Raw genomic sequence first — 26,459 nt, forward strand, 5'->3', positions numbered from 1 at the left:
TGCTGGCCTCGCCCTCTCCACTCCCCCTGGGCAGTCTCAGGCGGTCTCTGGCTGTCTCTCACTCTGTGCTGGCAGTCAGTCTCTGCTATTCAGAGGTAAGAGGCATTCAGTGTGTGTTGTGGCTATGGACCCCCAGTCTGTCTCTGTGTGCTGCCAGCTGTCTCCTGTGTGTGACTGTCTCTGGGCTCCTGGGATATGTAGGGGGCTGCTGGGTGTGTGGGGGCCACAGCTGGGGCCCCAGGCTGGAGAGGAGGACTCTGCTGCAGTCTTGTCACAGCTGCCTCCTCCCGGGGATGTCTCTCTGCAGTCTGTTCTCTCCCAGCCTTTGTGCTGCTGCTGTCCCTGTCTCTTCCTCCCCTGCCTGTCTCTTCTTCCCCTGCCTGTCTCTCCAGCTCCATTGTTACAGTCTCCGCAGCTGTTATTGTTACTTTGATAAATATTGATACATTGTTTCCCTCGATGTTGCTGTATTGTCTCCTGGATCCTATGGAAGGAAGTTGTCTCAGTGAGAGCTGTCTCTTTCCATGTCTCTTCTCACCTCTGCAATCATACAATCAGAGTGGACCTCCTGTCCTGTCCCCTATGGATCCCCACCCTATAATGGACTCTCCCCACTCTGATGCTCTATTGTAGAGGTCTCTTTTCTCTTGGATATTGTCATGGACTGTCTCTTTTTTTTCTGTTGATCATTATGTACAGTGTCAACATATGTCTCTCCTTCTGTGTGCATGGCAGTCTCTTCAGAGTATTCGCATGCATTGGACTGTCTTGCAATTTAGTGTCAGCTGTCTCTTTTTAGGCTTATCAGAGTTCATGCTGTGTTTTGGGCTGTCTCTTACCCCCTGCTCAGCAGTATAATGTAAGTTAATGACTCCCAGCTGGGGAAGGGGGATGGGGGGTGCAGGGGGTAGCTCCACTCCCCCCTAACCTCCCCCCCTCCTTGCAATCCTGAGACATTGCTCACTCACCTCTCATCCTTCCATATCCTGAGAGGACAAGGCCTCCCCCTCACAGTTACCTCATTCCTGCCCTGCAGACATCAGCTCTGCTGGTTACCTCATTCCTGACCTGAGGGCCACAATCTGTGTAACCTTCTCCTCCTCCTCCAGCCCAGCTGCCTGTGCCCTGCTCCATCCAGCATTGCTGGGGCCCAGGGACGTGTCCGGGACATTCCTGCTCCACTTTATGGCCTCATTCCTGTTATAAAACCTCAGCTATTGTGCCGCTACAGTAATCGCTCCCAAATGTTTAGACACTTTCTGGCCTATTGTTCTCCTGCAGTTACCATCCTCCTATAGCTCCCCCTGCTTTCCAGGGTACCTCATTACACTCAGCTTCTAACACCCCATAGTCCGGGTAGGGCTTCTTTACCCATCCCCATGTTCTGTATCCATATCGGATACCACTCTTGTTTGAGAGGTCATCACTTGACCCCTAATCTCTACTATCAGTCCCTGCCCCCCCCCCCCCCAGTCACCCCAGTTTCTATATCACTATACCGAAATCCAAGTGTCGCCCCTTTCTGCAGGGTGTATCACAATGTACGTGGCATGTCACTTAGTTGTCACCCGCTATTGCCCATACTATATACCAGCCTATGTAATTATTTTTTTTAAGTGGAGCCCCCTAATGGTAGAGCAGGAGGTCATAGAGAGCGCCACAGACTGGTGAAGTTGTGTATGGCGCCAATAAACTAATAGTCCCCATTGTCAGTGATGGCTGAGCATCCTAGGGGACAATGGGGGAGAATTATACATGGTGTAAAGTGAAACTGGCTCAGTCTTGCCTAGCAACCAATCAGATTCCACCTTTCATTCCTCACAGACTCTTTGGAAAATGAAAGGTGGAATCTGATTGGTTCCTAGCTGCAGGGTTGTGTAATGGAATCTTTATCTTCGGTCTGAGCTCACTGGTTACTCCCAGATAGTGTTGAGCGGATCTGTCAAAATGTTTGGGTTTGGCAACATTATCGTAACCTGAACGCTCGGTCTTTGATTCCCTGCGGCTGCAGAGGTTGGATGTCGCCCTAGAGAGTCCTAGAAAACATGGAATCATCCATAGGGTATAGCCTGTATCCATGTTTTCCTAGCAGCCCTAGGGCAGCCTCCGACCTCTGCAGTCATGGGGAATCAAACGCTGAGGGAGAGATTTATCAAACATGGTGTAAAGTGAAACTGGCTCAGTTGCCCCTAGCAACCAATCAGATTCCACCTTACATTTTCCAAAGAGTCTGTGAGGAATGAAAGATGGAATCTGATTGGTTGCTAGGGGCGACTGAGACAGTTTCACTTTACACCATGTTTGTTAAATCTCCCCCTTGAGTGTTCGGGTTTGAATAATGTTGCCGAACCCGAACATTGTGACAGAACTGCTTAACACTACTCCTAGACTAACATGGGGAACCCTCATCCCTCCAGCCGTGGCAGAACTACTATTCTCATCATGCCTGGACAGCCAAAGCTGTCGGTGCTCGCATTGTACCCCCTACTCTTAGGTCGGTCACACATGTGTTGGAGGGAATATGTCTGTACTACAGATGTGGAATATGGATGTATTATGGATGACATCAGTAATTTGTCAGTATTGTATCTGTATATTGTACAGAAAATACTGAGGGGGTAAGGCCAAGACAGGGAATTAGATTATATTAAAAAGAAGTAAATACTCATACGGACAGAGAACATAGGGAAGCGTCTGTATTCCATTTCTTTACCATAAACCACAAGAAACAGATGTAATACTGCACTCCCATGCCACCTTGTGCCCGTAGTGCGCTCACATCGTCCCCTCTGCCCATAGTGCGCTCACGTTGTGCCCTCTTGCCATAGCACACTCACATCGTATCCTCTGCCCGTAGTGGGCTCGCGTCGTCCCCTCTGCCCGTAGTGGGCTCGCGTTGTCCCCTCTGCCCGTAGTGGGCTCGCGTCGTCCCCTCTGCCCGTAGTGGGCTCGCGTCGTCCCCTCTGCCCGTAGTGGGCTCGCGTCGTACCCTCTGCCCGTAGTGTGCTCGCGTCGTACCCTTTGCCCGTAGTGGGCCTGCGTTGTACCCTCTGCCCGTAGTGGGCCTGTGTCGTACTCTCTGCCCGTAGGGGGCTCGCGTCGTACCCTCTGCCCGTAGTGTGCCCGCCTCGTACCCTTTGCCCGTAGTGGGCCTGCGTCGTACCCTCTGCCCGTAGTGGGCTCACATCTTATCCCACCTTATCTTATCCATCTCATCTTATCCATGAGCGACCTCATGTCTATTCTTTTTGTGCTTGCATTTTTATCTCTTCCTCTGCATCCACATCTTCCTTCTGCTCATGCTCAGTGCGTTGGTTTCTTATCTTCTATGTATGGGCAATGTATCCACAGCTTCCTCTTTGCTCATAGTAAATTCATCCACATCGTGCCCGCTAATAATAGACATAGCACCCACATGATCCTCTACTTATAGTAAATGCATCTGCATCTTCCTCTACATTTCAAGTCAGTTTACGTTCCATGTTACCCTCTAAAAATAGTAATTACACCATCTTAACCTCTTCTGTTCAAAACTCTACTCTTCTGGTTATCACATCCCCAACCTTACCCTCTACTACTCACAATGCCCCCCACCTTACCCTCTGCTGGTAATTACCCCCACCCCCCAATCTTACCCTCTACTGGTCACACCAATGCCCCCACTGGCCCACTGGTCATTACACCCCCCACACCTTACCCTCTGCTGATTATTACACCCCCCTTACCTCTGCTGGTTAGTACCCCCCCCCTTATCCTCTGCTGGTCATTACCCCCATACCCTCTGTTGGTCATTACCCCCTCCCCTTGCCCTCTGCTGGTCATTACACCCACCTTACCCTCTGCTGGTCATTACACCCACCTTACCCTCTGCTGGTCATTACACCCACCTTACCCTCTGCTGGTCATTACACCCACCTTACCCTCTGCTGATCATTACACCCACCTTACCCTCTGCTGATCATTACACCCACCTTACCCTCTGCTGATCATTACACCCACCTTACCCTCTGCTGGTCATTACACCCACCTTACCCTCTGCTGGTCATTACACCCACCTTACCCTCTGCTGGTCATTACACCCACATTACCCTCTGCTGGTCATTACACCCACCTTACCCTCTGCTGATTATTACACCCTCCTTACCCTCTGCTGGTCATTACACCCTCCTTACCCTCTGCTGGTCATTACACCCACCTTACCCTCTGCTGATCATTACAGCCACCTTACCCTCTGCTGATCATTACAGCCACCTTACCCTCTGCTGGTCATTACACCCACCTTACCCTCTGCTGGTCATTACACCCACCTTAGGTCCCTATTACAACAGATGATCTGTCAGATTTTTTTAAGCCAAAGCCAGGAATGAATTTGAAATGAGGAGAAATCTCAGTCTTTCCATTGTGACCTGTTCCCTGTTTATAGTCTGTTCCTGGCTTTGGCTCAAACAAATCTGTCTGATAATCTGTTGGTGTAATAGGGCCCTTACCCTCTACTCCTGGTCACTGGACCCACATTATACATGACCTGGCACCACCCTCATTGCAGCCGCCTCATATGACTCCGTACAATGAACCTTCACCTTACTCGACCTCTTCTCAGGGAACGCTCATTCTGCATCCTGTCAGTCAGTGCACATCACCCGGTGCTCATTGCTCAGCCAGTGCGCCTCACTTCACCCTCCTCTTACTCTCCTTCTATCTCATGCTAAGGCATTGCCTCCTCATAGTGCCCACCCTATCGCCAGCCGCCATTGCGCCATTGTCCTCCCTCACCCCATACTCATGAACCAGCACCCTATATCAACTGCCCCTGCACCCACTACTACAGGCATAGGCCATTTCTCTTCCAGGCCCGAATCTTTCTTCCCTCTCGCCAGCCCCATGTAGTCCCTCCATGATAGGAGCCATACTTTATATGCTGAGCCGTGCGGGAACCCCCGGGAATATTTCCATGGAAACAAAGAGAGACAGACGCAGAGAGAGAGACAGGCGGAGGAAGGCGTTCAACCTTGAGCTGGCAGGGATCTGTTCTGCAGGATTTGATCATAGTGAGAGTTAGATTACACTTAACTGCTATTTCTTTTAACCTTTGCTTTGCTTTATGTGCGAGCGGCGGCCATATTGTCTGTGGTGGTGCATATAGGGCGGAATTCCTTTTGTGGCCTTCACTCCGGCAGCTTAAGGGTTATTACAAGTGAAGCGTAAGCTGCAGATGATGAATGTCTATGGGGACCAGGAGAGCTGCCTGTTCTGTAAAACCGTATTTTGTTCCATGCAAAACAGTCTCCTCTATGGAAAAATCCCGCACAGATGCGGCAGAGATGAGTTTGTCACAATGAGTTGTCTGTAACGTTACACAGAAGTGCGAGGACTCTGCTCTGCTACATCTGTACCTGTATCTATGTGTATCGGTGACCCATCATATATATTGTTTACATCACTCCCCTCTTTTTTTCTTTTTCTCATCACAGACTTCAAGATGGACCCGGCCGCCCCCGCCACCCGGATGACCTCCTCTTTCACCATCAACATTTCTACCCCTTCTTTTTACAACCAGCCCAAAAAGTTTGCTCCGGTGGTGCCCCCTAAGCCGAAGGTCAACCCGTTTAAATCGTCTGAAGAAGGAGACCCCAAGTACGATAATGCCACAGCCCCCGGCATACGGGCATTTTTGGGGAAAGTTGGAGAATTCCCACCTGTAGCGCCACCTGGTGGAGAGCCAGAGGGTAATGAGAATGTTTTGTCATTTTTGTACAGTTGAATTTTTGGTGTTTTGCATTAAATGGGTTATATAGTTATATAGATTTGTAATTTAATTATATTTTAAAACCTCCAGTCTTCCAGTACTTATCAGCTGATGTATGTCCTGCAGGAAGTGGTGTATTTTTTCCAGTCTGACACAGTGCTCTCTGCTGCCACCTCTGTCCATGTCAGGAACTGTCCAAATACCCATAGAAAACCTCTCTTTCTCTAGACAATTCCTGACACGACAGAGGTGACAGCAGAGAGCACTGTGTCAGACCACTTCCTGCAGGACATACAGCAGTTGATAAGTACTGGATGACTGGAGATTTTTAAATAGAAGTAAATTACAAATCTATACAACTTTCTGAAACAAGTTGTTTTAAAGTAAAAAGAGTTTCACCAGAGTACCCCTTTTAGGGTATGTGCACACTATGAAATCCTGGCAGATCACCTGCCGTGGATTCCACAGGTTGCCCGCGCTCGCACATGCTGGCGGCCACATGCATCTCCGCTGGTCCCATGGGCTTTATTCTATGGTTTGCCAGATTCCGCCGTCTGCCTGAAGAATGAACCCGCTCATTCTTCTGGCAGAGGACTGAATCTGGCAAACCATAGAATAAAGCCCATGGGACCAGCGGAGATGCACGCAGGGGTGAGCTGTGGAATCTGCAGCGGGTATTCCACAGTGTGCAAATACCCTTTAAGAGGAACAAGGCCGCTTCATACATTCGGTTAGGGACCACAGGCATCTTAGAAAGCGGTATTTGTCTGCGCGCGATCCATTGTGACATGCACACGTCCCCTCCTCCGCGTCTTGGAAGGTATTTTTCCAAAACAAGTAAGAACCTGGAGTAAGAACCTGGGAGCAGAACAGGAGAGGGCTAGAGATAAGTGTAATTCTAGCATGCCTAAGTCCAAACGATTTGATGAATGGCAGCTGAAGAAGTTGGATGCAGCCCTAAGGAGTCCTGGAAAACATGGATACAGCCAATGGACTCCCTAAGGCTTCAAATGCCAACCAATCGGACTCAAGCCCGCTCGAGTTCCGCTCATCTCTAGTAGTGACTTTTCTACTCTCTGGATACCCCCTTTAACTCTTTTGGGCCAAGAGTCATAAGGATGGTAGAAACATAAAAAAAAAACAGACCCTTCTGTTCTGGTTGGCACCATAATGGGGGACCAAGCCTTATCTTTGATATGGGGCCACTAGTCATCCCTAAGGTTCTTATAGAGAATAATTGGCTGATCCTGGCGGTTTAGTGTGTGTAGTGGTTCCCCTGATAGATGAATTCGGGGGGGGGGGGGGGGGGGGTTCTAACTGCCCCATGCTGTTTGTTCTTGGTGGGATGAGCTGCTGCAGTAGGAGTCTGGCAGCAGCTTCTACCCCCTCTCTCCAAATGTGTAGGGATTGGGTGAACAACAGCTGTTGAAGGTGTCGGACATTGATGCCTTCATTGCCTGCACTGTATAACTAGGGATTTCTTTGGAAAGGTGACAACCCGTGTGGGAGCTGTAATGGCGGTCGTATATATATGTGTCACCCATATGGTGGAAATGCTTTTTTATTAGATGTCTATGTAACGTCCTCATTTTAAATGGTTATAATATGACTTGTTCTCATTGCTTTGTTCTATTATTTGACCCAGTTGCATCACAAGGTGTTCTTTGTATTGTGGGTCTTTTTGCTTGAGTCCCTGGAGTTAGAAAAAGCCCCAGAATTTCTCACCTTCTAAATAAATTCTTCTCATACCAACCCCGGGGTGGGGCCGGGCACCTGGGACTATTCACAACGACAGGAAGGCAAAGAACAAGAAAATCCAGTGACGTTTCCATTCACCCAGTGTCAGTGATATTTCTCTCTGTGACTGAGAATCTGACGAACATCACATTCAGCTTCCCCAGTTACCTATACAGTGATAAGTCCCCTATATAGCTACACATATAATAGCAAATACTGGTGGTCACTAGAGATGAGCGAACCTCGAGCCCGAACCCGAACTTTCGGCATTTGATAAGCGGTGGCTGCTGAAGTTGGATAAAGCCCTAAGGCTATGTGGAAAACATGGATATAGTCATTGGCGGTATCCATGTTTTCCAGACAACCTTAGAGCTTTATCCAAGTTCAGCAGCCCCCGCTAATCAAATACCGAATGTTCGGGTTCGGATCGACTCGAACCCGAACCCAGTTCGCTCATCTCTAGTGGTCACCTAATGTTCACGGAATTGAACATAAAAAGAATAAAATTGTAACTATTCAACAGAAGGCGATGGATACATTTTTAGTTGGGGTGGGGGGGGATACGATCTGGCTAAGCGGGGTCTTACATCTTCAATAACTGTTGGCTGAACTTTTTGTTTGGCCAGTAGGATAGACGGACTAATTTGAAACAAATTGAATTAATTAAAAATTTTCCATAAAATGAGTATTTTAGGAAACCCCAAACTTTTGGGATATGTTGAATTTCTCAAAAATGTTCACCACCTTTTTATCTATCAGAAGTGAGATTGCTGTTTTGGCGCCGGTTTTGACCTCAATGTTTTTTGAAAAAAATTATTATTATTATTATTTTGTCTTGTCTTATAGAGGTATTCTAGGAAAAATTAACAGAATAGGGCAAAAGTAGGAGATTGTGGGGGGGGGGGGGGGGGTCCGACCTCTCTACTCCATCCCCCCCCCCCCGTTGATCTCCATATTGGGCCATGCCTTCTGTATATTGCATAGACCCACAGCGCTCTTCTGGCGTACTCAGCTCTTTCCATTGCTCCTTAGAATATAATAGAGCTGCGGGTCACATGCTGCACCCGTGGCTCTATTCATTACGCAGAGGCCGGGGCCCGATACGGAGATCCGCGGTGGGTACATAGGTCGAACCCACCGCCATCTTACTTTTTTCCAATCCTGTAGATAGGGGAAAAGTAGATATTTCTCGGAATACACCTTTTAATTCCAGTGTGCTAATATATCCCCATTAGAGATCAGGGAACTTCGAGCACACTCGTCTGAATCCGAGCATGCAGCATTTTATTACCAGCGGCTGAAGGCGTTGGATGCAGCCCTAAGGTTGCCTTGAAAACATGGATACAGCCATAGGTTGTAGCCCTGTTTTCCCAAGGGCTGCATCCAACTTCTTCAGCCGCCGGTAATCATGCTGCATGCTTGGGTTCTAGAGTGAGTCTGAGCATGATTGAGGTTCGCTCATTTCTAATCCCCACTGATCCTCCATATACATGAATGCTTGGCCGGGTCGTCATTTGTTTTCAATGGGGTGACAAAACCACTGCCAGACCACATTGCCTTGTCCATACAGGTGACGGGAGTGCTGATGTACCCATTTTCACCACTAATGCATCTTCCATCTGTAGAGGGGCGATAATAGGCATAGGGGCCATTAGATCACCTTGGTGTCAAACCAATTTTAAACTATAGTTTACCATATAGGTCTACTGTATATTTGCTACTGTCCTCTTGTCTCAGCGGTAGCCATCTTGATAAAAAAAACACAGTTCTAAAATATGGCATAGACATCACCATAGAACCAGATGATCAAATGTTGTAGATTAGTTGTTATTAGTATTGGTTATCCTGGACATGGTACCTGGCAGTACGCGATATCTCGATAGACCTTAATTATGGATCCATAGGGACTTCTCATCACCATATGGTTCTTTCTAGCAAATAATAGTTACAAGCCTTGGAGAATTTCACAATTTTTCTTGGATCCTCGCATGCCACACTGGAGCTGTGTGTGGCTTTAGGTATAATGCATTTGTAGGACTTCCTTTGCAGTATATTGTACTTATATATCTTTCTTTCCTTGGACTTTAGACAGCTGTTTGTTTAAGGCTTTGACTTTATATGGGATTTACTATGTATATCTCTTCTGAATTAAGCTGCTCCTCTTGGCTGACAGCTGGCCGGCCACGTAAATATGGGTTCGGCCCTGTGTTTGCGAACTATGACCGCGTGACTGTAGTCAGGGGCTCGGGGAGCCGTAGAATCCCATAATTAAGATTCATTATCGCACACAAGACGCTCGAGAGAGAATTTAAAGGACCATTAAACTGGGAATTTAGGCCATTTTTTTCTATTTGCACAAAGATGAATCGGCAACCTGTTCTCTTTATGGTAAAGGTTCTTCCTGGCCCCAAGAGATTGCAGCTTTTTTTTTTGCTTTTTTTTAAATGTAGAATCAGCAGCTGTGCTTGCAGAGATGGATACAAATTTGAAGATGGGTTTAAAAAAATAAAAAAAAAAATAAATAAATAAAATATATATATATATGTCAGATGACCAATGATATAGCCTGAAACTCATTGGCTCTTTGGCTCGGTGTTTTTAACCTGCGGTACTGATGTTGCCTTTTATATTGGATGCGCTGGGGGTTCCTATATTTCCGGTGTTACTTTGTGTCGCCCCGCACCTCAGCGTGCGCCCATAGTAGAGCTGGCATACATCTTTTCTTTTGTGGCATTTTCTGTGGATATGCCATACATATCTGAGATAAGAATACTACACTATTTTGGACCAAAACTAGGAGTGGGCCCAAAACACAAAAAAAAGCGAGTCATTGTGGTCTAGTGTTTTTGGCAAATCCACTCCTGTTTTTGGCTAAAAATACCAACCAAAATACGTGTGACCTCAGCTTAAGCCTGTTTTTTGAAGTTTTAATCGGTTGAGTACCAACCAACATGGCCACCACAGCAGCTTCCACTTGAGTTGTCATCTGTTTTCCTGCATGGCACTTTGTGGAGCTTACTTGTACATCCAAGAAATCTTTGGTGAGTTATTGAGTATGATTAAGTTACCAGAAAACACTATTGATCATGGGTGATTTCTTGCAACTAGAAATGCCCAATAAAGCTTCAGCCTCCTAAGACATGTGATTATTTTTCATTGTTATCCCTTAAATATCATGTATCTCTCTTCAGAATTCATCCTGCCACCTCCTCCACCCAATGATGACTCTGTTATGAGCCCCACCATGTCTTTCCCACCTCCTCCACCTTCTTTCGGAGATGACAACCTTGGTTCCCCCACCTCCAGCTTCCCTCCACCTCCACCACCTGAATTTGCTGAGCCGTTTCCTCCTCCTATTGAAGAGTCATTCCCTTCCCCACCTCCCTTTGAGGATTCCAGCCTTACAGGAACTGGCGACATCCAGGTAAAAAGACACGCTAAAAACATATACTTGGGTTCCATTATGATGTCTTCTTTGGTTCTTGTACTCTTGTAGTCTTGACTTTTATTCTGTTTTTGAATTTTCTTCTGATATTATTGTGTCACATTAGATAGAAATTGAGAATTTTATTGTTCACATGGTGACTCTTCAACAATGTGATATGGGGAACAATTTTTATTGTTATGACGTGTCTTTAACCTAATGTAGACTCTGGGTTGACCATATGAATAACTTTCTCCAGAATCTTGTGTTTAGGTCTTTGTACTTCTTAATATCATGTTCATAATTCCTTGCTTGTCTCCATCCATCTTGTTGCTGGTCGTTCTTCCCTTTTTCCTCTGATCAAACTGATCTTTTACAATGAGCTGGATCTTGTAGTTGTATATCCAGAAGAAGAAAAACTCCACTGGTCAATCGATGTCACATTGAAGGTCCTGAAGAAATTTTTTCCTGCTATCTATCGTGACCTTCACCAAACTCAGCAGCAATGGCCAACGATGAAGTTTAATGGCATCAGTCAATACTTCTCTCTTGGTGCTTCTATTGTCTAGCTGGTGAAGGTCTTCATTGAGGAACACCACTGCTTTCTTCAATCTTCATGTGATATGAAAGAAATGAAGAGCATGCAACCCAAATGGGACATCCAAACATCTTGTCTCCAAATAAACATACATTTTTATTTTTACCGTTAAGATCTTTCCAAAAAGGCTATCCTTGGTCTTGACAAAGAAGAACATTTTCACTCCACTTTTTAGTGATCATCTTAGAGAGGGATCACTTTTTACATTGGTGTCTCCCCCACAAATGTCTTTTCTGGCAATTTTGTGGAGACAAAAAGAAAAAGTAAATAAATAAATAATAGCCCAAAAAATAATTAGGTTTACTAATACCCTAGAATCCCCAATAACCCCTCTACCTGACAACCAGTGTCCAGGGTTGAAGCCCCAATGAGATCCTCCTAACTAGGTCATGTTTTAGACCACAATAAACAGAAGACAATGTGGAACATGAAGCCTTAAAATGAGTCAAGGCCTTACATTAAATTCACATGCATTATGTGGGCCAATACGAGTTCTTTCTTCTTTGCCTATCTGCCGTACATTATTATTTTTATAGTTGGTCTTATTCAACTTTTTGCCTTCACAGGTCACACCACCACCACCACCTCCTCCAGTTCCTTCCTTGTCTACTCCAAAACCTCCTGCCCCATCATCTTTTTCTCCTAAGCCAAATGTGCCTGCAACATTTACCCCTAAAACCCAACCAACCACATTTACCCCAAAGCCTGTTGCCCCTCCCTCAGTTAGTCCTAAACCTAACAACCCTATTCCAGTTGCACCAAAACCTGCAGCCCCAGTGACTGTGTCACCTAAACCTTCTGCACCTAGCACATTTGCCCCAAAGGTTTCTGCCCCCAACACATTTTCCCCTTCACAGCCGCCTTCTAACCCACCACCTGCTGCTTCTTTTTCTCCTAAGCCAGTCAGTGCACCTAGTTTCTCCCCCAAACCTGCTCCATCTCACACATTCACCCCAAAACCTTCTGCCCCACACACATTCACCCCCAAACAGATAGAACCAGCGACAGAACCTTCACGTCCACAGCAGAAGTTTCCCACACCTCAGCCCAGCAACACCAGGGTTGAACCTCCTGCTCCTTCTGCACCTTCATCTACACGACCTTCAGGATTTAGCTTTGCACAACAACGTGAAAAGCCTCAAGTGCTTGAAAAAGCTAGGCCTGACCCTGAAGGGCTACAGAAAGAGAATGGAAGAATTCTTTTGCCCCAGGCTGAGGTCAACAGGAATTCGGGGACACTGATGGAGAACCTTAGGAACCACCAGGGAATAAAATCCAATGGAGCACCAACGGAAAGCTATCAGCCTTTGAAACCACAATTGGACGCAATGCAGAGAAAATCTCCACAACCCAACTTGCAAAGACCTCCCGAGCCTGTAAGTGTTATTTTGTATTGGTGAAATTCCTATTGGTGTTGGGTTTTCCTAATGGACTAACCAGTGTACAAATGCAGCAGAGGTCAGTTTAATATTTGGTAAACTTCTGTAGGACTTTAGGTGACGCTATGACTGATCCCTGTTCCACATACCATGCAGAAAAACAAATGACAAATTCAGCTCTGCTAGTTGTATACTTTTATATAGGACTATACTGTAAATCATGTGTAGTGTTGTAATGGTTGTTGGATTTGATTGGCTTGTGGATTCTTTAGGTTAATGGGCACCCTTCCCTAAAAACCCCCAAAAACAAACAAACAAAAAAACTTGTGCATGTAAATCCTTGAGTCTTCCTAGTGTATGAAGTCTGTAGTCTTTTTCATGGTTTTTATGTTATATTTATATACCTATAGCTTGGCATGACCAATAGGGCCACCATTATGACTTCTCTAGGGATTGTCATTTGGCAAATTTGAGCAGGCGGTCATTGTTCCTTGGTCTGTTCCATCTAATTCAACCAATGTGGCTTATAGAGAGTCCATTACATCAGTGCACCATGTATTGGCAAATGAATACACTTATGAAAAAGCCTAAACTTGAAATGGCTAGTGTCTAAAACTTAAAGGGCTTTGTGGACCCTCTTTTGGTTATAAGAGCTGTTTTTGGGGTCACTGATTGGTACTGTTATGTTGGCACCATGTAACCCATTATCTGGCATTGTTAAAGCGGTATAAAAAAGGTAAAACGTGTCTTGGTGCAATCGGTTCTATCTTTGATTTTAGAGTATTGGGTAAGGGGTCATGTGGTATGATACAAGTCTAGGATTTCTGTATCTTTACGAACTGTAATGGTGGCCATATTGGTTGTCTTCCAGCTTTGCTTGAAACAGATATAGCTAAGAATGGACTTCAAGGGATTTTTTCACAACTTCCCAGAGGAGGACAACTCAAGGACTTATATTTACTGGGAATTTTTGATCTGCAATGACTGTCAATCTTTGACGCAGCCAGAGGCCCGGGGAGTGGAATGGGTAATGAGGCTGGCGCGATGATGTAATGATTGTGTTGCATGGCTGGATACAATTTAGGGATGAAGAGTATTTGATGCGTGGGCGTTGTTTTTCTAAGCCGAGGCTGATGGAGCAGAGTTTGCTATTGTGACCTTGCCATTTAAAGAAAACACTAACCTCCGTTATACAGCTTTCCCCCTGGCTTGCTGCAGGCTTTTTCTTTTTTATTTTATGCAGCCACGGTTATGCTTTTGCAGCGTGACTGTTGCTTGTTCGCAGGAAGCCATGTGTCTGCAAAATGGTGGAGGGATTAGCGGTCATCACTGGACTCCTCTTGCTTGTTCCGATATTGCTGCCTATCCCCTGCATGTAGGAAAGGGTTTAATAGTGGCTACCATGGATATAGAACCAAAAATAGAAATGTGATTTATTGAGTCTCTAAACATTGGCACCTTCAGGAACAAGTTGCGCGAGGGCGCTGCTTCTACTACATGATCTACTTACTGAAGCCTTGTCTTCACCCTCATGGGTTTGTGTGTCCTCCTCCAACCTTTTGAAAACTTCCCCTTACTTTCACACTCCTCCTTCCCGACGACTGGTATCATGGTCAGCTATGTCCACTTTGGAATGGCCTAAGACTCTGAGGTTTGGATATATCCAAAAACTATGGAGGCATCTTCCGAAGACCCATCGTAACCCAACTCAAGACTAAGTCCACTCAACAGCCTAAGACTCGTACAGAGTCGGACTCTTGTCACCAATGTCTGAGTGTATCAGCCCATCATAAATGTCTCCCTTACCTGCACCCCCTCATCCCTCCATTGTTTTGTTGCCACATCAGTTCTAAAGTTTGCTTGTGAGCCATTGCTTGTAAACTGAGCCAACCCATCCATTGCTATTGCCTTACTAGCCATATACAGAAGATAGCTGTTGGCCAATCCTTCGTATACCCATGCACACATGGCCTGGCTATGCATGCATATCTATTTTCAAAGGGATACATGTAGTTTAGCTCTTAGGACATGGATCAGTCACGATGAAATCCATACCTACCCTAGCTTATGCCCTGGAGGTACAAGGTTAAAATTAATTATATGGGGCTACCCCCATACACGTTAGATTCCAGCATTAATGTGTATGGGTGGTTTATATCTGACAAAGTCCATCAATGGTCAGAAAATGGATGGTTGGCCAAAAGTGTTGTTGCTGAAGCTAGTAGATTGTGAGGGACCTCAGTACTCATGGCTTTCATCTTGTCCAAAGGGCACCACGTTCACTGTGGTACATTCCTATACCATCAACATTAAGGTGGCCAAGTACTCCTGGGGGACACTGGACTGTAGAAACCCAAAGAGTAGTAAGATGGGTTGACCAATGCCAAATGGTTCTCCCAAAACTGATGGGAGGTGTCCACATCTATCATCTTTCTTGTAGGATAGGACCACTCATGGATTGAACATGAAAGAAGTGGAGGAGCTGGAAATGTTGACTCAGCAGCTGATGCGAGAGATGGACAAACAGCCCACAGCAGATTCACATACCATGGGTGAGTTAACTTCCTAAGTATAGTATATGTTCTGTATGTGCGCCGATAAAGATACTGCAGACGTCACTTATGCCAAACTCCATTTTGCCCACTTTCACTCACCATATTAGTGGCTTATTGTAGGTATTATTATACACGAGTAAGGCAGAATTGAGTTAAGACCACAATGAATGGTTCCGACTTTTGGAGTTGACTGGATCTTTTTACGTTTTATGAAGCCTTACTGATTGGAATAGTTGAGTATTTTGTTGCCATCATTACTTGGCCTCGAAGACCAAGATGGCGGCAAATCAACTGTAGATTGTGTGGTTTCTAATTGAAGGGAATATGTCAGTCCATCCATCCATCTATCTATTTTATAAAATACTCCTAAAGTCTTGCAATTTTCATTCTGGCTACTAAGCCTTATAATAATAAGCTGACATTTCCTATTCTGTAGAGAAAACCTTCCAGCAGTCTCCTCTTTATCACAGACATGATTACAACACAGGGCAACACAGAAATACAGATGAGATCTGGCCATTCTCTATAGTTGATGATCACAGCTCTTCTCCTTTCCTTCCTGCACAGGACACAGAGAATGCCTAGTAAACTCTCCCAAAGATGTCAATGAGTCCTCTCCAGGCTATAGTCTCCTATGTCATTGCAGCTGCTGTAAAGCATATCTCTAAATGCTGTCAATGGAGCAGAACAAAATCTCAGGCAATATGGCTGCCCCCTATAATATACAAAGATAATCAAAATAAGAAAATTAAATAAAAATAGAAAATGGCAACTGATTAGATTGTATGAACGTGTTTTCAATATCTGCAATTTAAAAAAGTAGGTGATATATTCCCTTTAAGACAAGACTTTTAGCATGTCAGGGAGGGGAGTCATCCATATTGTGCAGATTGCACCCACTCCATATTTACTACACTGGTTTCCATCTAGCTGTTTATACAGGTAGAGACACTTTTCATATATCACTCTTTCTGCATTCGATACATCACCCACACGCTGTTTACCCGGATTCTTCGCTCTCTCCCACTCACGGTTTATGGCAGTCGATCTCCATGATGTAAACTATTAGGTGGAAGAGTGAAGTGGAGGTGGAAGTGCTTCATGCCAGACACAAGAAACTAAATGTTTGGATTTGACATCCTACTTGTTGTGTTACAAGCACCGATGACTAATCACATGACCTTTGTACTTTTATTTGGGAAGGGACCTTCCTACAAGGGTTTGTGCTGATAATCGGATGGTGTTTCAAGCTTTTATATATAATCTATAGGCTCAAACCCTCTGAATATTTTTTTTTTTTTTTCTTTTTACCTCTCAGACTAATATATTTCCACTCTGTGCTGATCCTGCTAATTTTTCCTAATCCAAGTTAGAAATATATATATATATATATATATATATATATATATATATATAGAGAGAGAGAGAGAGAGTTAATATATAATATATACATTATTTATATGTAATTTTTTTTTTTTACCCCTATAGATTATTTCAATTATTCTCATTTAGATTTTTAATTTTTATTTTTACTTCTCAGACTAATATTTGTGCTGATCCTGCTAATTCTTCCTAATCCAAGTTAGAAATAAATATATATATATATATATATATATATATATATATATATATATATATATATATATATATATAGAGAGAGAGAGTTAATATATAATATATACATTATTTATATGTAATTTTTTTTTTTTACCCCTATAGATTATTTCAATTATTCTCATTTAGATTTTTAATTTTTATTTTTACTTCTCAGACTAATATTTGTGCTGATCCTGCTAATTCTTCCTAATCCAAGTTAGATTTTTTATTTTTTTTTTATTTTTTTTTATATTCATCCGTTTCCCAAACACTGTAAATTGTTTAGTTTTCTTGCAAGGGGTATTCTTGAGAAAAATGTTTTAAAATGTTTTTCAACTGTTGTCAGAAAGTTATAGATTTGTTATTTACTTTACTTTAAATTACTTATATTAGAAAATCTTCAGTCTTCCAGTACTTATTAGCTGCTGTATGTTCTACAGGAAGTGGTTTATTCTCTCCAGTCTGACGTAGTGCTCTCTGCTGCCACCCCTGTCCATGTCAGGAACTGTCCAGAGCAGCAGCAAATTCCTGTAGAGTTCAGCTTGGACATATATTGGCCTTATACCCCTTAAATGTAAAATCTCACTCCTTTTTTTTTTTTTTTTTTTTTTTTTTTTTTTTTAACGTAAAATCTGCTGATCTGGAGCTATACAATGGTATCAGATTTTAGAACTGCTGCTGATATATGTACAGTGGTGATGTAGCTATATTATAAATTTTGTTGATAGGGTTAATTAACCCAGGGATTAGCGTTGTCCTGACGTAATCTTCTAATCATTTTAGTTGTTCCTGGTCACACACAGATTAGCTGCTGTAGAAATAATTCTTACATGTTTGCAACAAATTAGTCGTATAAAGAATCTGAGCCACTTACCTGGACTGACGATGATGATATTAATACAAACCGGTCAAAACCCGTAGGAGAACTGGTGTGCAGCAGGATCAGGATGCACCCCCCCCCCCCCAAGTCATCCGCAGACAAATACTATATAAAATAGAACAAAGTTCCAAAAACCATTTTGCCAAAAATTGCATAAAATTTTCTAAATTATTTTAATTCATTAATATGAGATTGGCACACGTAAAATATAGGAAGAGCCTTCAACGTTAATCATCGGCTTCTAAGGCCGGCAGGACGTTGTCTTGTATTAAAGCAAGTGTAAACCAGACCGGGATATATTACCGCTTGGCTATGTTCAGCCATACAACTTTGGGCAATTTTTTGAGGCATCAAATGGTCATTTTTCAAGGCCCCAAAACATTCTAAAAAATATTTTTGAAATATGAAATTTCATTGCAGTCAATTTAAAAACAGCTTGTTAATACTGTGAAAGTAAAGGGGTTGCCTGATGACTAAAAAAGATTAAAGGAGAAGTCCGGCTAACATTTTTATAACGATATTGTATTGTCCCCCAAAAGTTATACAAATCACCAACATACACTTATTACGGGAAATGTACATAAAGTGCTTTTTTCCCTGCACTTACTACTGCATCAAGGCTTCACTTCCTGGATAACATGGTGATGTCACTTCCTGGATAACATGGTAAAGTCACGACCCGACTCCCAGAGCTGTGCGGGCTGTAGCTGCTGGAGAGGATGATGGCAGGGGGATGCTCAGTGTCCCTCAGTGTCCCTCTGCCATCATCCTCTCCAGCAGCCACAGCCCACACAGCTCTGGGAGTTGGGACATGACATCACCATGTTATCCAGGAAGTTGCATCACCATGTTATCCAGGAAGTGACATCACTATGTTATCCAGGAAGTGACATCACTATGTTATCCAGGAAGTGACATCACTATGTTATCCAGGAAGTGACATCACTATGTTATCCAGGAAGTGACATCACTATGTTATCCAGGAAGTGACATCACTATGTTATCCAGGAAGTGACATCCCCATGTTATCCAGGAAGTGAAGCCTTGATGCAGCAGTAAGTGCAGGAAAAAAAGCACTTTATAAGCATTTCCCGTAGTAAGTGTACATTGGTGATTTGTATAACTTTTGGGGGGCAATACAATGCTTTAATAAAAAAATGTCACCGGACTTCTCCTTAGAAAAAAAAAAAAAAAAATTTTCACCAGGCTTTGTAAAAATGGGTTAAAAAAAATTCTCACTTGCCATGGTTCCCTGTCTGTCATTCCCTCAGTGCCTGCTCCCTGCTGCTTACCAATCCCTGGTGACATATGACACAAGGTAGAGACTGCTCAGCCAATCATTGGCCACATCAGTGACCCGCCTTAGCTGCTAAATGGCAAGAAAAAAAAATCAAAGTTACAAAAATGACCCTTTTATTTTTATGAATACACTCTTATTTGCCAGAATTGGGGATTTCCTTGGAATCAAAGTTTTTGGGCACTTTCCGGGTCTCTGACTTCCTAACATCAGCCCAGCCAGCCAGAGGACCCCCTGTGCATGGACTCATTGTGTTACGGCTTTCGCTCCTTTTTGTAGATCGCTGTAAGTTATGTGGCCATGGATTGTCCAGGACGGAGACGGTGGTCAGGGCTGGAGAGCACTTGTACCATGTCCACTGCTTCACCTGTTCCAAGTGTGACCAGCAGCTACAAGGACAGCAGTACTATGAGTGTGAGGGGCGGCCCCTCTGCGAAGATTGTTACCAGGTGAGTCTACAGAATGGTGTCTGACTGGCTGAGTGTGACGTAGTCATGGTGTCCAAAAAAATTTGCCACCTCTTCTGTACAAGACTCGTGATTAGCCTGACATGTTTTGTGACATGAAGCACCATCACCGTATGGATATTCATAACTGCCCCTGATGATAGTACTTAAAGGTACAGGAAACACGTTGGGCCGTTAACTAAAGGGTTGTGAGTACAATCAATCATTAATTATTGTCAGAATTAACTTTTTTACCGGTGGTATGACGGATGCGGTCACCTTGTTGGGCTATCTGTATACCAGTTACATAACTTATCTTGGTAACGAGACAAATCAGGGAAACCCGTCTGTAGTAATTTACACGTATGTGCACAATAGACCTGTGGATAGTTAGGAACATCAATTACATGGACTTTGTAGTTTTCGTGGCTGGTGATGTATTGTTTGACACATTTAAGGGGAAGTTAGGAGTTAATAAATAACGTATGGATTCAGGTGTTGTGTTTCTGATTTTTGCTTCTGTGAAACTGGTCACATATTAACCTGAGAGCGGGAAGAGGTGGGAGGGAGGAGAGGGTGAGCTGCTCATCTCTTCTCTTCCTCCGGATAAGTTCCCCTGGATTCCACTCTACGGTGGAATAGCAGTGCGCGGCGGGCGACCGACAATTTGAGAAGCACCATACATTACCTGGCAGGGCTTCTCCTCCGCTCCGTCTTCCTCCCCGGGTCCTGCTGCGCAGCATCAGCAGCTCCGGAGCGGCCTGACTGAGCAGTCAGACCGCTCAGCCATTCACAGGCCAGGACCGCCGAGGCCAGTGATTGCCTGAGCAGTTTGACAGCTCAGTCAGGCCGCTCCGGAGCTGCTGATGCTGCGCAGCAGGACCCGGGGAGGAAGACGGAGCGGAGGAGAAGCCCTGCCAGGTAATGTATGGTGCTAGGGCTGCAAGGACATCGGTAACGATGTCCCTGCAGCCCTCGCTCAACGATCATTGGGCCGTGGAATAGGCCCAGTAAACGAGCGCCGATCTAGCAGATCGCCGCTCGTTTACATCGTTGATCGGGCCCCCATTGGCCCGTGAAATAGGACCCTTACAATAGTGTGCTGTTTATAATATATAGTGCTTCCCCTTCAGGACACATTAGAGTGCTGTGTGTAATATATAATACCTCTCTTCCGGGACACATTAGAATGCTGTGTGCAATATATAGTGCCTCTCTTCCAGGACACATTAGAGTGCTGTGTATGTAATGTACAGTACCTCTCTTCCAGGACGTATTAGAGTGCTGTGTGTAATATATAGTGCCTCTCTTCCAGGACACATTAGAATGCTGTGTGTAATATATAGTGCCTCTCTTCCAGGACACATTAGAGTGCTGTGTGTAATGTATAGTGCCTCTCTTCCGGGACACATTAGAATGCTGTGTGTAATATATAGTGCCTCTCTTCCAGGACACATTAGAGTGCTGTGTGTAATATATAGTGCCTCTCTTCCGGGCCACATTAGAGTGCTGTGTGTGTAATGTATAGTGCCTCTCTTCTATGACACATTATAGTGCTGTGTGTAATGTATAGTGTCTCTCTTCCAGGACGTATTAGAGTGCTGTGTGTAATATATAGTGCCTCTCTTCTAGGACACATTAGAGTGCTGTGTGTAATATATAGTGCCTCTCTTTCAGGACACATTAGAGTGCTGTGTGTAATATATAGTGCCTCTCTTCCAGGACACATTAGAGTGCTGTGTGTGTAATATATAGTGCCTCTCTTCCAGGACACATTAGAGTGCTGTGCGGTGTGTGAGAAGAAGATAACAGAACGTTTGCTGAAAGCCATGGGCAAAGCCTATCACCCGGAATGTTTCACCTGTGCTGTCTGCAGTCGCCCTCTTCAGGGAGAGCCCTTCATCGTGGATCAGAATAACCTGCCCCACTGTGTCGCCGATTACCACAGGTGACGTACTATTATTTATGGCTGGAATCCCTTTGACCACATTGCTCATCTTTCCATGTTACGTGACATTATGGCGTCGCTCATACCGTTTATAGCTATGTAATATATTATTATGTTGTTGTCATTGTTACGCATTGCTATGCCAGAAGTGGTGTTTGCTGACATTGCCGGATTTGGCTGTGTTTAGGAAGTATGCTCCTCGCTGCTCAGTCTGCGGAGAACCGATTGCCCCAGAACCTGGACGGGACGAGACAGTCAGGGTGGTGGCACTGGAGAAGAATTTCCATATGATGTGTTACAAGTGTGAGGTGAGGCCTGTTCTACTTTATAATGTTCCATTTGGGTAGAATCCACCAACAAAGTGGTAAAAAGTTTTTACGTTGAGCCTTTACTTGCTTTTGTGGCTGCCTCTTGGCATTGAGCACTCTTAGAACTGATGCCTTTTCTTCCCCTCCAGGATTGCGGTTGCCCCCTCTCCATCGAAGCTGACGACTCCGGTTGCTTCCCATTGGACGGCCATGTTCTGTGCAAAAAATGCCACACGGTGAGGGCACGGGCTGCTATGTAACATCGCCTATGTAGGTCACTTCTAGATACAAGCTCCAGCTTTGTCCACCAAAGACTCTTGGACCGACTGACCACTCCGTCCTCCTCTCTGCTGCTGCTTCCGACGTAGTTCAGTGTTACGGTTTATTAACCGGTTTACAGCTTCTGCCGCGGAGACGTCTAGATAACTTCCGGTCGGCCGTCACTTCGCTGCTAACCACTAGTTAGTAGTTCTCGCTTGTCTGCCCGATCGCCCGCCTGCCACAAAAACGTCTTTTTACGTGTTAGTGCCGAGTTGCAATTTTTGTTATTATATTTTTCATATTTTCTTCATTATTTTTATTTTTTACTTTTTTCATCTTGTGACTGGAGTGGAAATCTCTATGGACTGAACTTTTTTTTTTTCTAAAATGAGACCCTGGTCAGCAACGGTTGATTCAGCCAGAAATCTGAAATTTTGACATTGGTATAAGGTTACCCCAAAGAGCATTCCCCCCTGTGAGCAAAAGGAAATTTTTTAAAAAAATTCCAAAAAGTTTCCTATAGCCTTGAATGATAGAACTGCCAGTCTGCTTAGCCCCCTGCGGAGGTCGTACATGCTGTTTTATTGGCTTCTGCCCCTCCAGATATGGTGGAAGAGGACAACTCAATGTTTTTGGAAATTTTTACATTTTTAGGGGGAAATGCTTCTTCAGTCACGAGGGTCTTAAGCTCATGTCTTGCCTCCGCTAGCCCCATAGGCTATCTCTGCTGATTGTCGCTGAGTTTCTTTCTTTCCTTTTTTGCACATTTCTTACCAAAAATAGATTTAATGAGGCTTAAAAAAAAGAAGAAAAAAACGCAGAAAAAAAAAAGCCATTTTATAGAACAATTATCAGGTAACCTGAGAATAACGGCACAGAGTTTACAGGAACTTACAGGCTGTAGTGTCCCGTGAACCCCTGTTCATAGAGAGGACCATATATAGGACCATATTTTTTTAAGTGACATTGTTTTTGTTAACGATAAAATTACTCATTAAAATGAAATGGAAAAAAAAAATTTGCAATTCTTTTTTTATTTTCCTTTCGGGCAGAATAAGTAAAAGTCAAGACCTTTAAAAAAAAAAAAAATTAAATAAAGTCCCACTCTCCTTACCAGTCTCCCGCTGCTGTCTTTCCCCACTTCCTACTCAATCTCAACATGGGACAAGTGGCTACTGGAACCAATGACTGGCCACAGAAGCCCCAGCAGTAAAGGACCTTTTACATGTGCCCATTATTGGGCTGTGTAAAAGTGACAGCGATCAGCTGAGGAGCTGGAAAACGCCTGGTCCTCAGCTGATCATTTATTTAGAAAATGCCTCTAAATTTTATTTTCATCGACTGAACATCTTCCTGTGTAAACAGAGGATGTGAGGCCTAAAAACGATAAGGCCTAACTGGCAGCATGGATATACATATATCTGAGCTGTCAGTTTCCAGATCACACAGCAGTACATACTTACCTACTGTGCTGCTGCTGTGATCCAGCACCCTATTCTTCAGCTCTCTTATCCAGCCACTGTCTTTAGGCCTCACCTAAGGAAAGATACAGAATGATAGAGGAGCTGGACAGGCGAGTGGGAGGTACAGAATGCTGGATCACAGCAGAAGTGCACTAGGTAAGTATGCACTGCTCTGTGATCTGGGAACTGATAGCTTAGATATATGTATATCTGTGCTGTCATTTGCTTGGCTGCACTAATGATACATTGATCATTTGTGGAGCCTGGCTGCTTGATTTGTTGTACCATGTAAAGACACTGCAAACATGTGCTGATCTTGCTATTCGGCACTTGTTTGTGGCTGCTGATTCTGTTCATGCGAGTAGTTACGTACCTAAGAGCGAGTCGGAAATAGAAACCTGCAGGGTACCCAGCAAGCATGGGAATAGCAGAGACCATGGGGGTGGCTAAAGGCAGCCGTGTTTCTTCTCATATTGGATAACTCTTTTAAAGGGCTATTCTCACCTGGGTCATGCCTGGCATCTCCACATTTCCCATCTGGGACCCCCACCTATATCAAGATCTTGGGCACCCTAACCCCCTCCAGCCTGCTTGGGACTGTCGGAGGTGCATAGGTGGTCGAAAACAAGAGTCAGCTGTTATATAGAATTTACTTGACTTCCCTAGAGGTTAATGTGAGTTGCTCATGAGAGTAACACCTCAAGCTCCGCAGTCTCACTATCTCCGCAATTGCTGAAGTGGCTGTATACAAAATACCCATTAACCTCTATGGAAGTCGAATACATTATGTAAAACAGTTGACTTTTGTAATGTGTATGGGAATACTCCTTACAGCTGTGTTCACACTGATCATTTATGCAAAACAGAAAAATGCACAATATGAATCCAGCCTTAGTGACTGTTCTTTGGTCACTATATAAGAATAGATCACATTATGTCATGTCCTAACGATAATCAATAGCGTTGAGCGAACTTGCCGAAAGTTTAGATTCATCTGAACATCCGAAATTTGACTCCTGGCGGCTGGAGAAGTTTGATGCAGCCCTAGGGAGTCGAGGAAAACATGGATGCAGCCATAGGCCACAGGCTGTATCTATGTCTTCCTGGCTGCCCTATGGTGACATCCAACTTCTCCAGATGCTAAGAGTCAGATGCCAGGCATTCGGGTTTGGATGAATGTTGCCGACTCCAAACTTCTGGCGAGTTTGGAGGTTTTTGCATCCACCTTATAAGCCCATAAAGTGGCAAAAAGGCTAAATTAAATGATTTGTTTTGTGTAAGCAAAGGATGTATCTGTACTTGCAGAAAATGAGCTACGATGCCCCTTGCCATGACCGCCAGCTGAGTGCCCACCAATAAACATTGCTAACATAAGTAGTAACACAGATATTTATACAGCAATAGTAATACACATGTAGATAGCGTCCCCTAGTGGTGGCTACTAGTAGCCGTATCTGTAAGATATCCCCGCTATGCTGAGAAAACTGGAGATGCCCCTATTTAGGGAGACCCAAAAAATATGTAGCAGTGTGGTAGAGGAGTATAGGGGTAGCACTATACTTATCGGTCCAGAACCCTAATGTATAGGGCATGCTTCTAACCCTTGGTGCATATGGCCTCATTCATTACAACACAAAGTGATAGCAACCCTGGACTGGACACTAAACGGACCCTAGACTGGACACTAAACGGACCCTAGACTGGACACTAAACGGACCCTAGACTGGACACTAAACGGACCCTAGACTGGACACTAAACGGACCCTAGACTGGACACTAAACGGACCCTAGACTGGACACTAAACGGACCCTAGACTGGACACTAAACGGACCCTAGACTGGACACTAAACTGACCCTAGACTGGACACTAAACCAGGGATGGGGAACCTGCAGCCCCACAGCAGTTACAGGACTACAGTTCTAGTTTTTCAGCACCTGGAGAAACAGGTTCTTTACTAGAAATGAGCGACCCGGGCCGAGGTTCAGGTTAGTACGTACCCGAACAATCGTCATTTGAATCCGACTTTCTTCCCAGTCTATAGGGAAGGTGGAGACAGCCCGAGTCCTGCCTAGGAATCAGGGGTACGGCCTATGACCTAGGCTGTATCCATGCTTTCCAGGTGGGACTCGGACTGTCTCCAATTCCCCATGAAAAAGACAGCGGGACTCGAATGTCGAAGGTTTGAACCTTGGCCCAACTCACTCATCGCTATTCCTCCTCCCTGCCCTAAACAAATACAGACCCTAGACCAGACCCCCTAAAAGAAAAACCTCCAGCCATAGCTCCTAAAACATGTATAGTGGTGCCTTGGATTACGAGCATAATCCGTTCCGGGACGGTGCTTGTAATCCACTCAAACCACTCTTAAATCACTCTTAAACCAAAGCAAATTTTCCCATAAGGAATTACTGATATGCAGACAATTGGTTCCACACTCCAAAAATAATAATTTCATATTCTGAACAACATGTGAAACAAACATTTATAAGCAGCTGAATCTGTGATATTATAAGTTACTGTACAGTATAGCAATCAGCATGTGGTGTATAATGTATAGTAACTGTATAACCCTGATAACACGGCAGCAGCTGGATATGTGATATATATGTTACTGTACAGTATAGCAGCATGTGGTGTATAATGTATAGTAACTGTATAACCCTGATAACATAGCAGCTGGATATGTGATATATAAGTTACTGTACAGTATAGCAGCATGTGGTGTATAATGTATAGTAACTGTATAACCCTGATAACACAGCAGCAGCTGGATATGTGATATATAAGTTACTGTACAGTATAGCAGCATGTGGAGTATA

The 26,459-nt window shown here is 44.2% G+C and overlaps 1 protein-coding gene across 4 annotated transcripts; it reads left to right on the forward strand.

Moving 5' to 3' along the window:
* ZYX (zyxin) lies at positions 1–23,237 on the forward strand. 4 transcript variants are annotated; one of them, XM_069979830.1, is made up of 9 exons: positions 1–95; positions 5,472–5,726; positions 10,675–10,907; positions 12,072–12,881; positions 15,325–15,436; positions 19,492–19,661; positions 21,428–21,606; positions 21,794–21,914; positions 22,064–23,235. In XM_069979830.1, exons 2-9 carry the CDS (start codon positions 5,480–5,482, stop codon positions 22,172–22,174), a joined length of 1,983 nt encoding a protein of 660 aa, XP_069835931.1. In that variant the 5' UTR covers positions 1–95; positions 5,472–5,479; the 3' UTR covers positions 22,175–23,235. The 4 variants fall into 4 exon arrangements, with proteins under 4 accessions (XP_069835931.1, XP_069835930.1, XP_069835929.1 ...); XM_069979829.1 differs by lacking the exon at positions 1–95 and adding an exon at positions 2,331–2,494 and having other exon boundaries at positions 22,064–23,236; XM_069979828.1 differs by lacking the exon at positions 1–95 and adding an exon at positions 4,705–5,048 and having other exon boundaries at positions 22,064–23,237.
* Positions 23,238–26,459: the final 3,222 nt, after the last annotated feature.

Source organism: Dendropsophus ebraccatus, chromosome 8, assembly GCF_027789765.1.
Source record: "Dendropsophus ebraccatus isolate aDenEbr1 chromosome 8, aDenEbr1.pat, whole genome shotgun sequence".
In the NCBI taxonomy this organism is placed as follows: domain Eukaryota; kingdom Metazoa; phylum Chordata; class Amphibia; order Anura; family Hylidae; genus Dendropsophus; species Dendropsophus ebraccatus.